This window comes from Mustela nigripes, chromosome 7, assembly GCF_022355385.1.
Source record: "Mustela nigripes isolate SB6536 chromosome 7, MUSNIG.SB6536, whole genome shotgun sequence".
Lineage (NCBI taxonomy): Eukaryota > Metazoa > Chordata > Mammalia > Carnivora > Mustelidae > Mustela > Mustela nigripes.
In genome coordinates, this window is record NC_081563.1 from 96,139,247 (window position 1) to 96,161,756 (window position 22,510).

At 42.4% G+C, this 22,510-nt stretch overlaps 1 protein-coding gene across 1 annotated transcript in view; it reads right to left on the minus strand.

The window, feature by feature from the left end:
- Positions 1 to 22,510, minus strand: part of CFAP61 (cilia and flagella associated protein 61) — a 281,559-nt gene that overhangs the window by 115,357 nt on the left and 143,692 nt on the right. The window contains exon 18 of the mRNA XM_059406453.1: positions 6,559 to 6,686. Within this exon, the coding sequence (XP_059262436.1) occupies positions 6,559 to 6,686 (128 nt within the window). The remainder of the gene's footprint in view (positions 1 to 6,558; positions 6,687 to 22,510) is intronic.

The following is a 22,510-nucleotide window of genomic DNA, read 5'->3' on the forward strand; positions in this document are numbered from 1 at the left end:
AGTTTTCTTCATAGTCAAACAGCTTTGCAAAATGGAAACACCCCAGAGTGTTGGTCAGCTTGCTTGGTACTCCTGATGTTAAACCAGAGACCATGGCCATTTTAACTGAACTTCAAGAGAAGGTCTTTGCCAGACCAGAACTTTTGGAAGGAACAGACACATAGGGTGGCAGGAAATACCCATGATTCATCCCTAATCCTTGGGGAAGAAAGCATCTTCCATATTAAGGCTCTACCTCCCCAGTCTCTTCCCTCATAGGAGAGACAATGCAAAGCAACCACAAGGGAACTAGATATGCAGATTTAATTAGTGGGGCAGTGTTGGTCTAATAAATTTTGAGTGCTTTTCCAGATGCTTAGCATGCATCACCTGATTTAACCCTTGTGCCAGGGAAGAGGGTTATGCAAAGAGGGGCCACTCTCGGTTGTGTCCCTTCAAGGGCCCCAGTATGGAATTATGTCTCAGTTGCACACAACGACCCACTGACCAATGCTTTTTGGGGGTGTTGTTAACCTTCCTCCCTTTCCCACCCCACCACCCTGCAGTCTCAGGTAGTTTCCTGGAATCACCCCCAAATAAACTGCCTGCACCCAAATTCTTTGTTTTCAGCTTTTGAAGGAATGCAACCCAAGACAGGCACTGACATCATCATTTGAAAATGATGGAAATGATCTGATAGTAGAGGGTAGGGAGTGGGCGAGTCTATTACTCAGTCTGCACATGTGGTTTGTACTTTCTGTGACCATGAAGAATGAATGCCCTACTTAACCCCAAAGAATCACAGAAAAAACACACACACGCACACAAATTGACAATAAGCTTATCCCCGCAAAGCCCACCTATTGCTCAGAGTCTCGCTTTTCTTTTTTTCCGGTAGTCTCTAAAGTGGGCAGTAGTAGATACGAAAAGTTATCCTGAAATGAGCAGGAATGGACAATTTCAGTAAATGAAGACTTTTCTCACTGAACATTAATTACATTTAAATCTTGGAATCTGATTAGGAGACTCAACTGTGATTAGCAACACCAGGGAGTGTGGGTCATCTTTTTCTGGGGGAAGAAGGTCTTTCTCTGAGCTCCACCCAGAGCTGGCCCTTCTCTCCCCTCCCCCCCCCCGACCCCAGCCACCAGACTGGGGCCTCGGTGTGGGCCCCCTGACAGGTTCCACTGTGATGTCAACAGAACAAGAGGCAAGAAGCGACCTGCTCCCTGGGCAAAGCGGAGGGCAGCAGCTCACACCCGTGCTGTGTTTGCTTGGGTCTCAAAAGGACAATCTGGGAGAGGCCGTGTCCGTCCATTCAGGGCGGGGGGAGACTGACAGGACAGAATAATGACAACCACCAACCTGTTCACGGGGGTTTAGCTCTGAGATCAGCAAGTAAGCACTAACTATTTAATTAGTCACCTAATTAGTGACAGGCTACACTGAAGGTTTCAGATGTCCTTAGACGAATGGGGAGATAAAAAGTCTAATTAAGCTGCCAGCGTTGGGCGGGCGGCTGCCAGAGCCCACAGCTGTGCCGGATGTGTGGCCCGCTACCAGGAGGAAAGTTCATCTGGTCCCCACTGAGGCTTCACAAATATGCCCTCCACGGTCCCAGCTTCCCTTAGTCACTGCAGCCCACCCAACCAGATGACGGATGTGGGTTTAGGCAGAAAGGCAGAGATGTCCCCCCTCGATGAGAATATTCGGTTGTCTTTGTTGAGAAAACTCTTCCGTGTGGTGAAAGTGGAAGAGAAGGTGAGCCTGGGGCCTTTGCAGCCACCAGCTGTTCTGAGACTGGAGAGTGGGTTTCTCTAGGCACACAAAGGGTCGTCGGGACACCACCCTGGGCTGCTTTCAGTCACTGGCATCCCAGGATGCCACCGCAGGCTCCTCGAGAGATTCTTTACCTCAGAATTTAATTAGGAAGGATTTTAAAATAATGGATTAAAAGGGACTGCTCCATAATTAGGAGTAAATAATATGATGCTCAGAAGCATAGAGACACACGAGCTGAAACAGAATAAACCCGTAACTGCTTCAGTTCAGTGAGCTGATGCCCAAGAGATGGCGAAGGAGCTGTTTGTTCTGTGTAATTCTTGGCTGGGGGCGGGGATTGGGATGGGAACCACTTTCTACCAGGGACACTGCCTGGGCCTGAGGTTCTGCATTGTTCGTGAGCTCCCGGATGACTGTGATGATATTGCTGCCGCTCCACAGACCTCACCGTGAGGAAAAACGATGCAAAATGTTAAGATGAGTTTATAGACCTGGCTCCTGTCTTTTCTTTTCTTTTCTTTTCTTTTATTTTATTTTATTTTATTTTTTTTAGGGAGAGAGAGTACGTGTGAGCAGGGGAGGGGCAGAGGAAGGAGGAGAGAGACAAGCATAAGCATGACACGTCTCGATCTCACGACCCTGAGCTCATGATCTGAACTGAAATCAAGAGTCAGACACTTCTCCGATGAAGCCACCCAGGCGCCCCATCTGCTCCTTTTTTGGGGGGGGGGGCATACCATTTCCCTATTTGTCTTTAAAAAATGATTTTGGAGTACTTCAGTGGAAAGCCTGAAGTAGTCAAAGCATGACATTTGGGGAGTTCGGCAGAGCTGCACTGGGTCCGTGAAGCGATTGGTAAAAATAGGACTTCCTAAAGTTTTGTGGGAAAGGGCCTCCTGCTTTCTGAAAAGAGCTTTCAGACTTCGTTGCGAAGCTCTTCTTTGGGAAACACCGTTTCCTTGACAAGATGATAGACACTCACCTCCATATCTGGCTGTTGATCCAAGAAGAGGAAGTTCCCTTCAGGTCCCAGATGCAAGTGGTGGAGTTCCTAGGGGACAACACCTTCGGGCTGGCAGCACCATGGGGGGGGGGGTGGTCCCTGCCATGACCCTCTCAGCACGGGTGGGCAGCAGAGGGGGGCTAACAGCTAACACCAAGTTCTTTCTGCTCTTTCACATGACTGGAGTTTTAGACAAGTCTTTTTACTAACAGTACCGAAAGGGCAATGTCTATGAAATACTTAACTGTCCAAACCAAGAACTTTCAGACCCAAAGAGCCAGGACAACCAAATGAATACCACCTATCAGTTATGAGAAACATAACTTAAAAACAGTTCAGGTCCATGATGTAAATGTCTTGGAATGCTAAAGAACCCAGATGATTCACAATAAAATATCTTAAGAGCTGCCTTGCCCCCCTCGAATTCATTGCTGTCTACACTACAGGATAAGTGAGGGTTTCCTCCTCCTCAGCCCCTACCCGAAGAAAGCTCCGTTGGCCCTGACTCCATGCTTGCTGTTGGTCCCCTGCTCAGCTCCTGGTGATCACCATGGGAGCCCATGCCCTGGCAGGGAAGGTGATGGGGACAGGCCAGAAGACACCTGTGGCCAGAGCCCATACTGGTCATAGGGTGGGGTGTGGAGCCTAAACACAACTTCCTCCTGGGCTCTTCTCAGACACAGCACTTTCTTGGACACAGCACTCTCAGAAGACAAGGCAGATGGCCCCTGGGGGTGGGGTGCTACAAATGACCTGAGCCTCACCCTGACCTTGAATTACCCTATACCCCCAGTTAGGAGCCGTAGGGGGGTAGATGGAGAGTGCAGGAAGCTCTGAGAGCAGGACTGCCACTCTTCAGCCCAGCACTGGAGGACTGAACAGGACTGGGAGGACAGGGACACACCAATGGATGCTGGTATGTGTCCCTAGGAAAACACCTGTCACCCATATCACTGGGAACCGAGGGGCCTAGGAGGCCTTGCCCTAGCAAGGACAAGGAGATGCAGGTGACTCATAGGCCTGACAATCAAAGACAAGAAGGTGTGTCTGTGCTGATGTAACTGGATGGGTAACAGCTAAGGACTGGCTAGAACGTTGCACTAAAACAAATAAATAAACAAACCGAACCATTACCCTCACAATTCCCCCCTCCCTCGGAGCTGCGTCCTACTGGATTAATTGATGACTTAGAGCAAGTCCTTTCAGCTGCCCCAGCAGAGCCTCAGCACTTCAGGAAAGAAGGACGTCACAAGGGAAGAGATGTTACGTAGCGACTGCTTTTGGTGTCCTTTGAAGGAGACAAATGCTTCGTAATTTTTTGGCATGTACATGATGTGAGGACAAAGAGTTGTCTGTTTTGTCACCAGATGACAGAATTACCAAATTTTCTGGAAAAAGAGGTTGCTGTACTGGGCCTCACGTGGGCTTTCCGGGAACCACAGTGTCCCAGCTGAGTCTAGTAGTGCAGTGCAGAAACATCAGGAGGACGACTTTTCTAAATCTTGCCTCCAAAACGTGGGTTTAATCCTCACTGGGGGGTCAATGTTTGGTGATCATTTCCATTTTATTTCAGGTCAAATCATTTATAACATCTAGTTCAAATAGCAGTTAAGCTGGTAAAGTAAAATATGCAGTAGGTTACTATGGTGATTGCTAATTTAAAATAATTAGGGAAATAATGAGAAAACTATTTCCTCTGTGAAGGATTCAAGATCCGTAAACTGATACCAGTCTATTTTTAGCATCTGTAATCTGTGTAATGATGACAGAGAACTAGGAGTACTTTAAAATGCTTTAAAAAGGTCTGTCTGATTGAGGAATTTAATCAACCAAGTACTTATATCCAAATTTCTACTTGTCATTATTAAATTTAAGTTGATTCCACAAAAAGAAAATTATATGTATATTTCTTCAGGTAATCATTTAAAATAAGATGTAATGAATAAGTATGTAGGTGAACGAAGACTTCAGACCTGTTTTTGCTAACCACTTGACTACTATAATTTCACAGATAATTTATCATTCAGAAATGGTCATATGTGACTTGCTGTTTGGAGTCTTAAAGAAGAGAAGAGACCCCTCAGCACGAGGCAAGCCCTCAAACTGTAGTGTGATTTACATGTGAAAACGAATATTTCCAGATGCTTCTCAGTATTTCTTTCTTGCAATGAAAGATTGCTATAGACTGACTATGATATTTAAAGCATGTGAGCTCTCTTGCTGATTTCAATAATGACATGTGACTTATTTCTGATTAACTAGGGGTATGTTCCAGATAATTGAACAAATAGGCTGGGAAGTGGAAAAAAAAAAATCTTTATCTGGTTAATGTGATATCAAATGAGCAGAGTAACCCTGCAAGGTTAGCTCGTCTCCTTATCAACCAGGGGCAAACACCTGTTAGGGGTCATTTCCTCCCTCCCTTTCCTTGACTGACCCCTTCCAAGGCCTCACGCTTGGGCTACTACCTTTGATGGCTTCTGGAGGAGTTGGGGGAAGCAGGCTATTGTTTCTCACCTTTTTCTTATCTCTTAGCATCTATAGTTTTAAATAGGAACTAAAATTTCTCATGTGATCCTGAGCAAAAGATTTAGAAAAAACTGGACTCATTTGATTCAGGAGTCTGTGGTTCTCCAAAGTTAGGGTGTTTTAAGACATCCGTGAGACTTTAAAGAAAAAAATAAATGAGGAGGGGTGCCTGGGTGGCTCAGTCGTTAAGTGTCTGCCTTTGGCTCAGGTCATGATCCCAGGGTCCTGGGATCGAGCTCCCTGCTCAGCGGGAAGCCTGCTTCTCCCTCTCCCACTCCCCCTGCTTGTGTTCCCCCTCTCACAGTGTCTCTGTCAAATAAATAAATAAATAAAATATTTTAAAAAATAAATAAAATAAATGAGGAAACCAAGTCTGAGAGAAATGAGGCAAGTCATCTAGAGTCCTGCATCAGGTGGTGATGATGCCAGACCATGACCTAAGTGCTGGGACAACAACCGAGGGCTCTACCTGTCAGGGAGGGGCTGAAATTCAGTGAGCAGATGGAGAGCTACTCAGGGGAAGCTGAGAGCCCTTGGGAATCCCCTATTAGGAAAATGGGCTCTGAAAGGAAACCCGTTTAGAGCTGTGAGTGTAATAAAGCAGCACTGGAGAGACACATGGGCCTCAGTCTTCCCTGTGGGGTTTTTCTCTGTTCCTTTGCACCCAAAATGCAGGGGCTAGAAGAAAGGTCCCAACCCATCTTCCATTACTGAAAGCCTCTTTGTTATATGCAGTATCAAAATTGATTTCCAAACCTTCCTGATTGTATGGAGCACCTGCTAAAATACAGAGTCCGAGAGCCATCCCGAGAAGTTTTGGATTCTGTAGGTATGGTGCTCGGGCTGGGAATCTACCCTTTGACAAATGTTGTAGGTGATTTTTATGATTCAGCCAATAAGGGAAACACTAGTATAGATTGGGGTTGGCAAACTTTGGAAAGGGTCAGAGTGTACATATTTTAGGCACTGCTGGCTAAACAGCCTCTCAAATCTGCCACTGTATCAAGAAAACAGAGACAACATAGAAATGACTATGACTGTGCTCCAATAAAACTTTATTTACAAACACAGGTAAAGCCACATTTGACCCAGGGCTTATAGTTTGCCAACCTTAGGTCTAGAATATTTCACTGATTCATTAATCCCCCTAGACAGGGTGTGTAGGTGACCAAAAAAAACTCGGGGTTTTTTCTTTCAAGAAACCATCTCAGGTGTAGAAGAGAAGAGCTCCTTTAAAAACAAAGAAATCAAGTAAAACAACTCACCAAAATACCAACGTCTCTAGGAAGGAAATTCCAACATTGGATGCACCAACCACAACAATCTTGGCATTGACAGTTATTTTAGGTTCCAATGTCAGTTTTCTGTTCGTATGGTTCAGGGCATAACTCAACTGTAATAAAAGATACAAAGAGGAAGAGAGACTTGAGGAAAATATTGTCGAGTCTGTACTCCCAGACTGACAATTATGTGGAGTTGTTTAACCAGGACATTACCCACAAATCAGACTGAACAGTGACCATGCACAGCTATGGTGACATTTAGGGAAAGGTATATTGAAGATATTAATGTAAGAAGATGGGACTACATCTAAGACCTGGTCTGGGTCACATCAAGATGCTTGGTTTACATCATTTTTGCCTTATTGTTGATGGATGTTTCCTATAGAGCTGAAACCCTTTATGATTAGAAGCAGTAATGTAAAAATAATCCCACAAGAAGATAGGCAAGTTGCTCCTTGAGAATCTGGAGTTTCATGAAGGGTCCTTCTGTCGAAGATTACCTTGAAAACTTGAACAACAACTGGATTGCAATTGTTGGGTAATTTAAGGCAAGTATGAACTCTTTCCATTCTGGATCCATCACGCTACTTAACACAGTGCCTTGCGCACAGGGGCTCAGTAATATTTGTAAAATGACAATCTTAGTTGAATGACAAATCATGTTGGATGATAAAGGTTAGTCAATCTTGTAGATTATCTGAGGTCAGGGAGGACTCTTAGAAACAGAAAAAGTAATTGGTGATCATTTTAATGTCCATATTTGAAAAATGTTTCTGAGTTGATTTATTTGATTCACTTTCCTGCAGAGGCTTCAGTAGAAGCAGTAAATGTACAGAGGAAGGTTTTACAAAGCGATGATGGGGTACTCTTGAAAGAATGTTAGATCATGTCAGAAGACCATGGTTCTATTTTTAATTTATTAATTCAACACACATTTATATTTGATGCTTACTCTGTGTCTGGAAGAACTACAACTGACTTCTCATCAGAAACAATGGAGGCCAGAAGACAGTGGAATGACATCCACACCAATGCACCCCGCTCCATTGAATTCTGATTACATTAGCATTAATTCATCCTACAATTCAGACATCTTCAAATTCCAATAGACCAAGTTTATTTTGCATTTCTTAAAACCCTGAGTTACTAGGAGTTTGGGAGTCCAATGGTAAAGTCCTATTTAGAGCACCTTCTGCTACTTGAGGTAGCATGGGTATGGTCACATGCTTTGCCATTTACAAAGGAACATGTAAAATTTAGAGGATAAATCTCTTCTCTCTAGCTGTAGCTAGCCTAGCAATATGGAGGTAGAAACAGTCTTGATCCAATGTAATATAATGTTTGGAGACTTTAGAGTCTCCATAATTAATGAGGCTGATGCCTCTCAGCATGTTCCCACCTTTAATGAGGCATACTATGGATTGTGGAAGAGACGGAGCTTGCCTCCATCTTTAAGAGGGGACTCTGACTGATATAGAGGGGACTCTGATTGATTAATTTCACTTAGAATAATACAGTCTAGTTCCATTCATGTTCTGGTGAATGGCAAGATTTCATTCTTTTTGATGACTGCCTAATATTCCATTATATTACTATATATTCCATTATATATGTATATCACCTTTTCTTTATCCGTTCATCAGTTGATGGACATTTGGGCCCTTTCCAGTTTGGCTTTTGATAATCCTTCTATAAACATCGGGGTGCAGGAACCCCTTTCAAATCTGTATTTTTGTATCCTTTAGGTAAATACCTAGTAGTGTAATTGCTGGATGATAGGGCAGTTCTATTTTTAACTTTCTGAGGGACTTTCTGAGGGACTTTTCTTTTTCTTTTGAAAAAGAAAAACCTCTTATCTTCTAGATAGTACTGGGGTATAGGTGTGAAGCCTAAAGTTGTTTAGTCATCATGCCACCAAGAAGGAAACCATCCTGGTTGAAGCCTCAAGAGAAACACTGAGAAGTGGAATAGGAATTCCTTTCAAACTCTATCTGGAGCCCATGCTACCTTTGGAGTCTTCAGTTATATGAGAAACAAATACCACTTAGCTATCGCCACAGTGGGGCTGCATAACAAACTACCACAAAAGGCGCTGGCTTAAAACAGTTGTCATTTGTTCTCACTCACATATCTCTGGGTCAGCTAGAAGTTTGTTGTTGAAGGCTGGGTTCAGTTGGATGTGGCTCCAACTTGGCTTCCATGTCTCTTACCTTTATTTTGATGAGAGATAGCTGGCGAATGCGTTTTTGGCAATGGTAGAGTGAAAAAGTGAAAATTGTCAATACTTCTTCAGCCTGGCCAAAGCAAGTCGTGTGGCTGAGCCTACCACCCACAAGATGGGGAAGTAGACCTGCCTGTCATGAGAGGAACCTCAGAGGCACCCAGCAAGAGCACAACCTAGGGAGGGACAAATAGCTGGGGAGAAAGATGCAGCCCACCCCATTTCCTTGGTTGTTTAGGACAGTTTATTTCTTTTATATGCAACTGAAAATCCCTTAAGTTGACACATTTTCTAAATGACAATAATGGATGTATCATTTGGGTGAAAAAATGTCTGTTCTTCAAATAAATATCACTCTAACCTGCTCGATAAGAATTTCCCAAGACATGTCAAGGAGGATTTTTTTGAGAAAAGTAGTTTATTCTGGTATCTGTGGGTACCACCATGTACTGTGTGCTAATTAATTTCCAAGATGAGCAGGATGGCAGCCGATTCACTCTAGCCAGCCCAGGGTCTAGTGGTTTACAGTGAGGAAGACAGGAAACATAGATGTTGGTATGATGGCATCTGATCACAGGTCTAATTAACAGACTTAAAATGCCAGCATCTTAACAGAGGTCATTACTCCAAGATTCCTTCTGTAGGAGGTATTTTCAGACATTCCCCTCTGCTATCCAGAAGTGCACACAAAAAACACTGTAGCATGGGCAGTAATGAAATTCCCTGGTAAAGAATTAGACCCCATTTATGAAACAGCTCCTGTATCAATGATACAAAGGCGGCTGGGGAACAGAACAGAATGGCTTCTGTTTCCCACACAATAGCTTTCACGCCAACAGCTGCCAGGCCTCAGAAATCACCTTTCTAACTGCTGAATACACAAAGTGGCCTCAGGGTGTCAAGAGTTAGCCATCAGTACCAAGGATGGTTGGGTGTCTCGGGAGAGTGATCAGGCATCACAATGATTTTCAGTAAACCCATGTGTGCAGGCTTTAATTAAAAACATATTCATCATCAGGTATGATGAGCTGACCTGAAAAAAACACATTTTTCTTTTGTTGGGAGAGATGGTTTTTAAATACCTTGAAAAAAATTCTTCCCAGCCTGAAAATGTCTTTCAGTGACAACTGCAAATGAAGACTCCTTCAGCTGCTTTATAAAGGGATTATTTTGCCCATAAGCAGGAGTACAAGTCATTTTTGAAGGAAAGCAGAATATTTCCTTCCTTTCTGTTCCTCCAACTACAGGTTTTCTTCGGGGTTGCGGGGGCGGGGGGAGGGGAACACCAGGTATGTAAGATTTTTAAAATCAAGTGAGCTCTTCCTTTTCTTCGTCTGAATATCTACCAAATATGTGCCACACATTGGAAGCCTAGTTTTTTTATTTTTGTTTTTTATTTCCTTAATAGTGAAATAAAAAGAAAGCTTTCTTTGCTGACTCATACTTTATAAACAGAAATTAAATGTGCCTTGTGGTAGTAAGTTATTTCAAAGATAAAAGAGATGAAATTCTGTAAGCCATTTAATTACATACCAAACCAGCGACAATATGGGGGGGGGAAATAGATTCTTACCTCCTTCTTATTTTTCTAATGACACTAAGTTAGCATTTTTAGATAAAAGGATACTTTTTTTTTTTCAGATGAATTTATTTATTTGAGAGAGAGCACGAGAGAGAGTGAGCAGGGGGAGGGGCAGAGAAAGAAAGAGAGGGAGAATCCTCAAGCAGGAGACTGAACATGGAGCCTGGAACTTGGAGCCTGACACGGGGCTTGATCTTATGACCCTGAGATCATGACCTGAGCCGAAATCAAGAGGCGGACATTTAACTGAGCTACCTGGATGCCTCAGACAAAGGGATAATTTTAAATGTAGAGATCAACATGTCCCAGCGAGAAGGAATAAAACACATATGGTATGTAAGTAGACCTTCTAAGGCTAAAGGAAGTGTTCCTTGAAATTGACAATGAGTCTTCTAATGAGTTTAAACTGCACACCTTCCATTCAACCCCAGACAGGAGAAGAAAGAATGATATTATGGGATATCCCTGTTAGAAAATTCTAGAAAACTCTAGAGCTTGAGGTGGGGGAGGGAAATTACAACAAAGGTCAGGTTAAGGGGGATACTGAGTTGAGTTGAGAAAACAGAACAGAACAGAAATGGGCACAAGATACAGTCCTCACCTATTCATCTGTAATTTCCTGTGAGCTTCTGCAACAGAAGACTTAAAAGTGAATGAGCCACTAGAGGAGGTTTTAGTTGCCTTTGTCAATTTAGTTGGTTTGTTCACTGCCCTTCACTTAGACTGTTTGCTTCCTGAGGTCAGGAACTACATCTTTGCTTTTTGAGGCATTTGTTTCGTTTGGGTTTTGTTTTGCTTATTTTATCTGAGTTATTCCTGCTATACATTTTTTGGAGATTTAATAAATGGCAAAAGAATTGATACATTAACTTTTTCATGGGCCCTTATTAAAGAGGGTTGACATAACTTCCACTGTTCCAAATTATTTCAGCTGGTTCTTAAATGAGCCAGTTGCTTAAATGAGCAAACAAATGACTTAGCTATAATTAGAACAACTTCTTATTAAATCGGATCTTTTTAGTAGAAATGATATTGATGTACACAGTCAGTTGAATTGATGCCCTGATTCACATATAGTTACCAAGAGACATGAAATGTACAGTTTTGTGTTTTCTGCATGTTTATTAACTGTTTTGTGTTTACACGAAATTGGTCAAAATGTAATTTTCCCTGATATACGCAGACCTTAGTTCAGTGTTTCCACATCTGATTTGGTTTCTCTTATGCACTTAGAATGAGCTAGAATGAGTACAAAAACATTATTGAAACTCAATTTCAGTAATAGATCCAAAATCAGAAGTTACTAAGATTACAAATAGGCCAATAAACTAGGAAGCAATCAAAATAAATATAAATGATCCTACATAATAAATGCAAGGTTCATACTAAAATGGAACATGACAATATCTATGGTGATTTTTTTTTCTAATGGTACCATTTCATTTGGGGGTTACCTTCAACCTCCAGGATCATTAGACTGGGCACCATTAGCCCAGTGGTAATGTTTGGGCTTCTTTTCTTAATTCTGCCACTGGTTGAAATTCTGAGCCTCTTTTCCTTAAATATCAGTTTCCTCAGGTGTAAAATGGAAGTAAATTACACAAACCTCTGCCTTCCTCAGCAGGCAAACATGGGAACTATTCATTAAACAACGTCTACAAATACTTTGAGCTTTTCAGGCAAAGATGTTACACAAGGTAAAATTGCACATCCTCTCTCCTGTCTGCAATATGAAAGGCAAATCTTCGAAAAACACATTTTAAAAGGGCAAAACAATGAGCTCAATTTTCAGCTCCACACCCATGTGTATATATTTTTTCTTACAGAAAGCTTCCAAAGACTTCAAAGGGAGCTCTGTCCATGCAAGAAAATGGAACATGGAGAGATTCAAAGCCATTAGGAATAGAATTTCTGAAATTCTTAATAAGCCCACTTTTGCTTTATAAATGTAATTTTTCCCTTATGCTTCTCCATTCTCTTTGCTTTTTGAGAGGCCTTCTGTTTCCCAATTGGATCAAAACAAATGACAGATTGATATCCGTGTTAGTTTCGAAGTCCCAAGTTCACAAGTTGAGCTCTTTGGGGCACGGTATGACAACCCTTACCAAATAAAGAAGGGGTAGCGAGGTACAGACATGTAAAAGAGAACTGATAAGTTAGAAATCACTTTCACAGATAAAAAATAAAAATTTTGAAAAGCCAGCCTTTCTGTTAAAATCATTACAAGTGTTCAAGAGTCTGATAGGAACACCAAGGCCACTGTCCTGGGAAAGCAGGAAGAGGTTGTGAAGAAGAGGCTGTGATTTTGAGCCTTGCTTTATGAAGGATTCTCTTAACTTTCCCAATACTTTTCGTAGCCCCAGCACTCCAGAAAAAAAGTGAGCTGTTCAGCCTATGGTATCTGCTGAAGGCAATGATGAACCAAGGACACTTTCTGGCTTGCATTCATCACACAAGAAGAGCATACCCAAATTGTGCCATGTGGGCAGGGTGGGCTGTGGTGCAGGATCTGCTCCAGGTACACTCTAGGTCCTCACAAAATAGTTGGGAGGTGAACGAAGCGCTACTGTATTGCCTTGGCGGATTTATTAGTAACATATACCCACGAAGAATTGTTATTTCAAGAACCATATGCCTTTAATTCCTTTACATTTTCCCCATTATCCTGGGCAAATAGTGGAAGTTTAATAGATTTCTTGTGGCATACTCCCACAGAGATTGAATCCTAGCAGAAGAAAGAAGATTCCTATATCAGTTAGGGTTGGGCTTGACTGCATACGACAGAAAACCCAGCTGAAACAGAAAACAGTGGCTTAAACAGGATGGAAGATAATTTCTCTTTTATGCAAAGGAAATCTGGAAATAAGTATAGTCCAGAGTTATTGAAGCAAGTGCCATAAACTTATCAAAGACCCAGACTTCTCCCTGCCTAATTCCCCATCCCAGTGCAAGGCTTCCATCCTCATGGATGGCCCAGGATGGCTGCTGGAGATCAGACATTATACCCTCATTCCAGGTAGCAGAAAGAAGGGAGGAAAGAAGAAAAAAAGGAGCCTTCCTCCCTTTACACAGCCTTCCCAGAATTCCCACTCCAACTATTTCTACCTCCATCTTGGTGGCCAACGCTGAGTCACACAGTCTAGTCAAATGTAAGGGAGAGTGGGAAATAATCCTAATTGGGTGCATCGCTGCCTTGAATAAAACTGAGTTTCCATTAGTAAGACTAAAGGGAGGAATGGCTATTGGGGGCAACTAGTGGTCTTTGCCATAGTTCCCGAAGCCACTATAATTCATTGAGTAAATTTACTCAACTTGCATTTTTCTTATATTTCTTTTATCTACTCCTCCTGTACTGATGATCCTTTATATACTCTTATTCCTCACCTGGATATTATCACTATTTTGCAAACATGATAAAAAGTTAAAATTGTGGCCACCCTCTGACCCTAACTTGTGACCATTCTTATACACTCATATAGGGAAAAAAAAAGGGGTTGGGACGTTGAGTTGAGTGATGTCACTGGATTTCATCAATTCTAGGATGCGCATTTTTCTTACACATTGGCATCCCTGAAATCAACCTCACAGTCAATATCATTTTAACCATTGCAGTCAGCTGGGCAGCAGCAGTGACACAATTCCTTTCCTGAGTGTGGGTGGCTTGGTCATGGCTAGTCATTGACATCACTTCTGGAGAGTTCTCTATATTATGTGTACAACACGTGTGGAGTTTAACTGCTACTGACAGTGTTTTCAGAAAGATTACAGTATGATTTGGCATTAAAATGAACACTTGTTGTGTTCCCATAAAGGCTCAGAAACTGAACAGCAGGGTGCAAATTTGATATTAGTGAAGCAAATATTAGTCATTGGAGGAATAGCCTTAATTCCGTATTTTCTTGCAATGCAACAATCAAGTGCTTTATGGGAGCAAAGGAAAGATGACAGATGCCCACAAGTAGGTATCTGTGTTACATTTTGTTGCTAAGACACATGCAAAAGTTTTATTCGCATCACATAAGAAACAGTGCTATCGAAGGGAATGTAAATTGCTTCTCCTTTTGGAATAGGTGAAAGAAATTTCAAAGCAATAAGACTTACATGACTGATTCATATTCTATCTGGGACTCCCATTAAATCATTGTTTCATGGCTTAATTTGCCACTATTTTTTCTTCCTGGTACATAAAATAAAGGTACACCTTATAAATGATGGTGCCTTAGATTTGATACAGTAATTAACTCACTTGTTTTTAATTAAGAAAACACCCTGAACAAGCCTCTCATAAAATCACTAGAAGTATGATTGCTTTGATGCATATATGAGCATTGGCAAGGGAGATCCCCTGTTGGCTTTTCAGAGACATAGATTCACTGATCCCCAATGTCAGACATGCTGGCACGTGTACCAAGATAATCTTGAATGGCTCCACGTCCCTCCCTTCCTACCACGAGGCAAGCATTTAGAAATGTCCTTGGAGCCTCTGCATCACACTAATTGAATCTTGCCTGGCATGTTTCTAGCCACTCAGCACTCTATGTATCATCTTCAGTACAGTGTCATGGACAAACGGAAGAAATGACTTCTCTAGTGAGAACTCACAGGGAAAAGCAAATCCATGGCAGGGAAATGGTGTGTGGGATCAACGACCTGAGTTTGTATTTTTCTCAAAGCACAAATTACTAATACATTACACATGTAGCTCCTGAAAAACTTCCTTGCTGCTTAATCATTCTCAATTTCTAAATCCCCATGAAAGACCTGTGTGTGAGCAAATGAAGTTATGGTCTCAAAGGTTTTGCAAACACTCAAATTCAAAAGTGATGGTGGGCGCCTGGGTGGCTCAGTGGGTTAAGCTGCTGCCTTCGGCTCAGGTCATGATCTCAGAGTCCTGGGATCGAGTCCCGCATTGGGCTCTCTGCTCAGCAGGGAGCCTGCTTCCCTCTCTCTCTCTCTCTGCTTGCCTCTCCATCTACTTGTGATTTCTCTGTCAAATAAATAAATAAAATATTAAAAAAAAAAAAGTGATGGAAGACACTCTTCTTGTTAAACGATGCCCTTCTGAAAAGATGGCATTCTCCTACAGGTATTTGAAGATAAAAATGGTTCTTCAGGCATGAAATGAAAAATGCATGTATGTGTATGTTTACAATATAGAATTTGACTCTGAATGTCTTAATAATTATGTAAGGAGTCCAAGAAATATATGAAATAATCTGTGAGAAGTTTACTTTGAGATTTTTGTTAATTTCAAAGAAGAAAGAAGCAGCAGCAGCTATATCATTGGTTATTTTCCTTGTCTAAAAAAGTAAGAGTAAGGTTTGTGGAGAATGCGTGGTGTATCATCTGTCTGAATACACCTTAAAGAAATAGGTGCTTAAAGAAACAGGCTTTCAGGTCATCCTTCTCTTTCCATCCCACATCATAAAGGGTGGGACATGTGGTATCAGGAATGCCCAAACAGTTGAAATGCTTGCCAGTATTTTGCATTTAATAACCTAGAAGTAGACTGGAATCTGCCCTTATTTTTATAGAAACAACTGACAAATACACAGCAGAGAGCTACAATGTCACAGTGTCTTGTCCCCAGTCAGAGAAGTACCTGGAAAAAGTGTTTGAATGAAATCAATATTCTAGCAACAAAGCCAGTCTAACTTGTTGGAGAAGGCAGTTGGATATGTGAGATGATTCTCGCCTTGGGGCATCAGGATAAACCCATTCAGTACTCTGATGCCAGAAATTCTGCCATCAAAACTTTAACATAGAGCTTAATGCAACAATGTCAACTCAACAAATACATCTTGAGCGTCTACCATGTGCCAAACATTGGTCTATGGTCTATGTGCTGAGCTAAGAATGAAGCATGGTTCCCATCTTTAATTAGCAATAAGTCAGGTGACAGACCTATAAACAAGTAAAACACAGTACATAAAATGCAGTGATAAGGGGAGTGTGTCAGGAACCCATTGCTATGTAACAAACCAATCCAAAATTTAGTGGATCAAAAGAACACACATTCCTTTAGTTCATGATACTGTGGGTTGGTAGCAAAGGCTTTGCAGAGCTAGGCAATTCTGGAAACAGCTGATGTTTGGGTGGTCTGGGATGGCAAGGAAGTCTTTCTGGAGAAAGTGCCAACAGAGCTGGATTTAGAAGGAACAATAAATGTTCAGATGGACAAGGGAGAGAACTTTCTGGGTGAGAGGGGAAAGCCAGGAAAAGGGTCTGGAAGGGTGACACCTCCCACTGAAATACAGATTAGTCTCTATAAATGTATTTTCAGAGGCTGTCCAGAGAAGGCAGAATGGTTCTGCCTGGGCAATCCAGGAGGTGAGTGGGACACAGACCGGGAGGGAGAGGAGGAGCAGAGGTCAAGAGAGAAGGCTGGGAGAGAAAACCCACAACCAGCTGTGTTGGTGCTGCCATCTCCCACCTCTGGGCACAGAATAAGATGAGAACTTTTCCATTCTCCTAGGGGAGAGGCCATTTGCTCAGGTCACATACGTGACTATTTGCACTGCCGGTTTAGACCTCTGGTTCATTTGTTAGGAAAATGACAACCATGGAGGAAAAGAAGTAATTTTCCTGAGCACCTCTGTCCAACTGAGTGCTATTCCCAGATACAGTTTTTCAGTCGCACTGTCTCCTTACTATTTATTTTCACCCCCGGTGATTTTCAACTTGCTTGCTTGTCCTGGGAGCAAGCTAAAATGCCTGACTCTCTTTTTCATTTGGAAGGTGTGCCTGTAAGCGCACTTTCAGTCTTTCAATTAGACTCATTATTCCTGTTGACTTCCAACTGTACCTCTGTTTGAAGGAATTAAGTCTATCTCTTTCAACTCAGTGCAAACAATGGTTTGTATTCTTTTTCACATGACTTAAAAACTCTGCACACCAAAAGTTTCCCTGGGCTTTTTTGTGAGAGCAATGCACAATGATTGTTTGGAGAGAAGAAGGCTTTCTGCAAATTCCTATGGAGAATGCTAAGGCTAAAAACAAAGTTCAAAGGAATTTGGTCAGAATCAATGGGTTCAAGAGAAAGGAAGACAACAAACCCGTTTCTTTTGAAATTGAAAAGAAGGGAGCTAAGCAGAAACCGCCACAGGAAGAAACTGACAAACAATAAATGGGAGTGGCCACTGCCCAGTTAACACAGAGATACATTTTAATCAAACACGGGAGGCTAATTTCAGTCATTCAGATGCTTCACTTTGGAGCAGGGAAAGTCAAGGTCTTGATCCCACTGCTAATTCTTACGAACAGATGAGCCCATTGCATGGAAGAAATTAGTTCAGAAAATTTTCACTTTCCTTCTTCTCCTCATTCTGTGAATCAATTCCTAATGATTCTGAACACTTTTTAGAAATGCTAATTCCATGCTCTCAACAGAACTTTTCCAAAATAAGCATTTAAATATCTGAAATTACAACACACACACACACACACACACACACACCACCACCACCACCAACAACAACAACAACAACAATCCTGCTATAATTAATTAGTACAAAAGGCCTTGCCATGCCTGGAAGAGAAGCTGGCTTGCCACTGATGTGGGAACCACCTATGGGATGGCAGGTGTGAATTCAGGGTACTTGAGACCCCCCCCCCCATGCACAAAATCAAGCAGGAGTCCTCAGGAGAAGGTTCCCCTTTGCTTCACCTTGTTCTATATTCAAACATAAAACTATTTTCAGAGAGAAATCCCTCTTGGTGGGATGGAAGGGAATAGGCAAGCATATTGCCCTGTCTTTACACCTGTGCACCGCTGACATCATGCTTCGGTGCAAAGACAGGCCCGCCCTTTTAATTTCTCACATGCACGTCAGCGGTAAACAGTCCCAGCGTTGGTGTTAATGACACCATCTGGCGCCTCCCATAACTGTGTCACGTTCGGCTTCCAAACAAGATGTAATGGCAGCAACACATGAAACCCACTGACATTTACAGTAAGGAAATTTATTATCAGTCATCGGTTTGGTATAAATGTGTTTGCATGACTGCTGGGGCTATAAAATCATCACCTTTGCCAGGGAAGCGAAGGTGCAATAAATAATGGATTTTAAGCCATGCATGTACTACCAAATCATTAAACATTTATCACATGGGCACAATAGCATCTTCAGCAACAGTTACCACTTGAAAAATTAATGCCACTTTGGAGGGTTAAGTGAAAACCACTTAGTCTGAACTTTAATGATTTTTAATAGGGTTTTTATAAAATACAAGGATTTTTTTCATTTTGAATTTTTTAGCTGAATATGATATATATGTAAATATCTCTTCTATGACAATTTTCTCATGAGGAACCACCACCCCATACCCTTTTCTTAAAAAAAAAAAAAAAAGACTCAAAGATATAAGCTGAAATCTTTCTTGAAAGAAATCATTGTTAAAACCTTTTCAAAACTAGAAATGACACAAGAAAGGTTATTTAGGAATCAGATGGCATTCTTCCTTTTAAAATCCTTGATGGATTAGTCAGCATGGCTGCAATTAAATTATTTTAACTTTGAATTAAGGAAATAAGTAAGTATTAAGTCAAAACCCTCCAAATCCCCTGAGAAATCTAGCCACATTTGTCCCTATTACTTACTCCTTTAAAATACTCTCCCTACGGGGGGCCTAATGATTTTCTCTTATATATTTGTTCATTGGGAATCCATGGCTTAAAAAGAAATCCACAGAAGTAATAATTCAAAATACAAATAGACTGGAGGATGGTTATTTGCTTTATGGAGAATTTTATCAAAGAAAATTCTTCAAAGCAACAGAGAGGAATCTAGGTGGGACTAGTGATTTATTTTCTTCCTGATCACGGAAAAGTGGAGGTGGGAAGTCAGTGACTGCCCCTACACAAGCCTCCCGGGATGGGAGGTCAACCAGCAAGCCAGGCCTGGCCAGAGCCATTGTGCCCAAGAGGCTCCATCACGGGATGCAACGAGAAGAAGAGGTCATTAAACCACCGCCATCTTAATATGTGAAACGCTCACCTAGCAAGAGGAAACACAGCCAGCTTTATGTTTGGTGCACGGCACTGTTTTTAAAAACATAGCTTTAGGGGTGCCTGGGTGGCTCAGTGGGTTAAGCCTCTGCCTTCGGCTCAAGTCATGATCTCAGGTTCCTGAGATCGAGCCCCGTATCGGGCTCTCTGCTCAGCAGGGAGCCTGCTCCCCCCGCCCCCCCCCCCGCCCCGCCACCTGCCTCTCTGCCTACTTGTGATCTCTGTCTGTCAAATAAATAAATAAAATCTTTAATAAAAAACAAACAAACATAGCTTTAGGCAGAAGTCAAGAAATGACTGAATAAGAGATTTCTAGCTCAGCTTGTGAGTGAGGCTTAGCTCCTTGGTGAGAGTTATTCTGCAGTTTTTCTGGGCCCCCAGCTCTGGGATTTCCCTTCCCTTCCCATGCACACACAGGGAACAGGGAGCAGGGGAGAGGGTTCTCCCTGGAAGGAGGGGCAGGATGGTCTGCACAGCACATCAGGAGGCCTACTCCTGATCTTGAATCAATGGAAGGAAATGTGGAGATTTCAATGCCTTCATTTCCAGTAAGGACTACCGTCTAAATGGGTCAGGGGGTTGCCCCTCTTTGTGTGCCTTAGAACTGAAATCTAAGGTCTGGTCAAGGTGAGGGCTTCCTTAATTGTTGGGGAGAATTCCTATAGGGAACATCCATCCTCTGGAGAGCAGGAGTGGAGAGATCCCTGCAATGCCCCCCACGAATACACACATGTGCCCCTTCTGCTGGTCCCAAGTCACGGAGAGAGAGCATCTGAGCCCAGCCCGAGCAGACAGAAGAGTGGGTGGCCACGTGGTCTGCATCGCTGTCCATAAATACGCGGGAGCCATCATCGTTTCCATCCATTACATGATAGAACGACTTGCATGACTAACTAGTGGGATTGGGCAGAAGGTAAGCCAATCCACTGGGATTGCTGTACTATCATGAAATACCACGTATTGCTTGAGCCTTGACATTAAAAGTACCAAGCAGGGGAATTCTTCTAAAGCGGCTTCTCTTTCCAATATCCTGTGTGAGGGCCACACACCCCGGCCTGGTCCTTCCATCTGTCACTAATTAATTTAAATATTTCCTAGAGTTCTAGCTGTCATATTATGTGTTCTGGAAATGACTATCAGGGCTCTCCCAGTGGTAGAGAATCAATGAATAATACCTTGAAGACCTTGCTCATTTCTTTCAAAGTTATGTCAGCTCCCCGATACTTTATTAATCACTCTGTGTGTGTTCATGTGTGTGTGTATGTGAGAGAGACAGACAGACAGAGAGAGAGCATGCGAGAGTATGCCATGGCAAAAAACAGCTCTCCTGGGGACAGCCTGAACGCAACTGTGAAATGAAAAAACAGTTAACAATGAAGGAAGAGAAACAAAAAGCAATTCAACAGATGCATGTCATTTTTACTCTTCAGTGTGGATCGGTTTTTCTTGTTAATTATATCACCTATTCTTTCCTTATATTGATAATTACATAATTACATGAAACAGATGGGTGACAGAATGCACCCAGATGGCGAGAACGTAAACAGGCTTACAAATTGCTTATTCTTGAGCATATTATAAAGAATTATTTAATAATACATAGATTTCTATACTCTACACATCTGTCAAGGAAAGCCTTCAAAATAGCAGTTACTTTGTCATTTTTTCTTAAACAGATACAATGCCCTCCCCAGGAATTCCTAGGAGGCCAACTGCCATCTAGGGAAAATATTTAATCTTTTCCAATCATTTGGATACCTGAAATTCTGAACTCTTATCGGAGTTGGGTTTTTTTTGTTGTTGTTGTTTTGTTTTTTATCCTTTATTAAGAAACAGAAGTCACTGCTTCAAGGGGCGTTACAACTCCACAGGGCTCTGGTAGTGCTTTGAGTAAGCTATGGGAGGTTAACAAGAAAAGGAAGGTTTAAGTACAAAATCTGAAATGTTTAACTGCCTCTGTTGGGCTTGTGGCATGCAATTCATTTAAAATAACTGTGAAGGGCACCTGGGTGACTCCTTCTGTTGAGCCTCGGGCTTGGGCTTAGGTCATGATCTCAGGGTCCTGGGATCAAGCAAGCCACATGTCCGGCTCTGCTTGGCAGGGAGACTGCTTCCCCCCCCCCCCCCCCGCCTGCCTCTCTGCCTACTTGTGATCTCTCTCTCTGTGTCAAATAAATAACATCTTAAAAAAATAAACAACTGAAATCGGGATGCCTGGGTGGCTCAGTCGGTTAAGCGGCTGCCTTCAGCTCAGGTCATGGTCCCACCATCCTGGGATTTGAGTCCCACATCAGGCTCCTTGCTCAGCAGGGAGCCTGCTTCTCCCTTAGCTTCTGCCTGCCACTCTGCCTGCATGTGCTCTCTCCCTTTCTCTCTTTCTGACAAACAAACAAACAAATAAATATATAATCTTAAAAAAAAAATAACTGAAATCAAAGGCAAAGCTTCAGTGCTGTCATTGGGTGTGTCCCCATGGGAGTGTGCCCAGGTGGTGGAGGTCCTCACGTGCAGGGAAGGGGCAGGCCCTGGGACTGCCTAGGTTTCAGACAGGTATGAAGAAGGGAAATCAGCTCCTTCCTCCTGGCCCCCACACCACCCCTCTACCCCTCAGGTCAGGTCTTTGCTTAAATGATCTTTACCAGAGCGGTTTTCCTGACCCCACTCCCCCACCTCTCATCTTCCATCTCCTCCAGGCTTTCTTGTTTTTATTTGCAGAGAAATATAATGAAACCAATTGAACAATTTCATTGAATTATTTAATGTTTTTCTATGTTTTATTTTGCAAAAGATGATATTCAGAGCTGTTTTTTGGTTGTTGTTGTTGTTTCGTTTTTTTAATTCCCTCTAACACTGGGGCACCTGGGTGGCTGTCGGTTAAGCATCTGCCTTCATCTCAGGTCATGCATGGTCCCAGGGTCCTGGGATCGAGTCCCGAATCGTGCTCCCTGCTCAGCGGAGAGCCTGCTTCTCTCTCTGCCTGCCATTCCCCTGCCTGTACTCTCATGCTGTCTCACGCTCTCTCTCTCTCTGGCAAATAAATAAAGTCTTTACAAAAAGTTTCCCTCTAACACCAGCACAACTATTTTTTTCTTTGTATGTGTTTCTTTCCTGCTTTTCTTATATG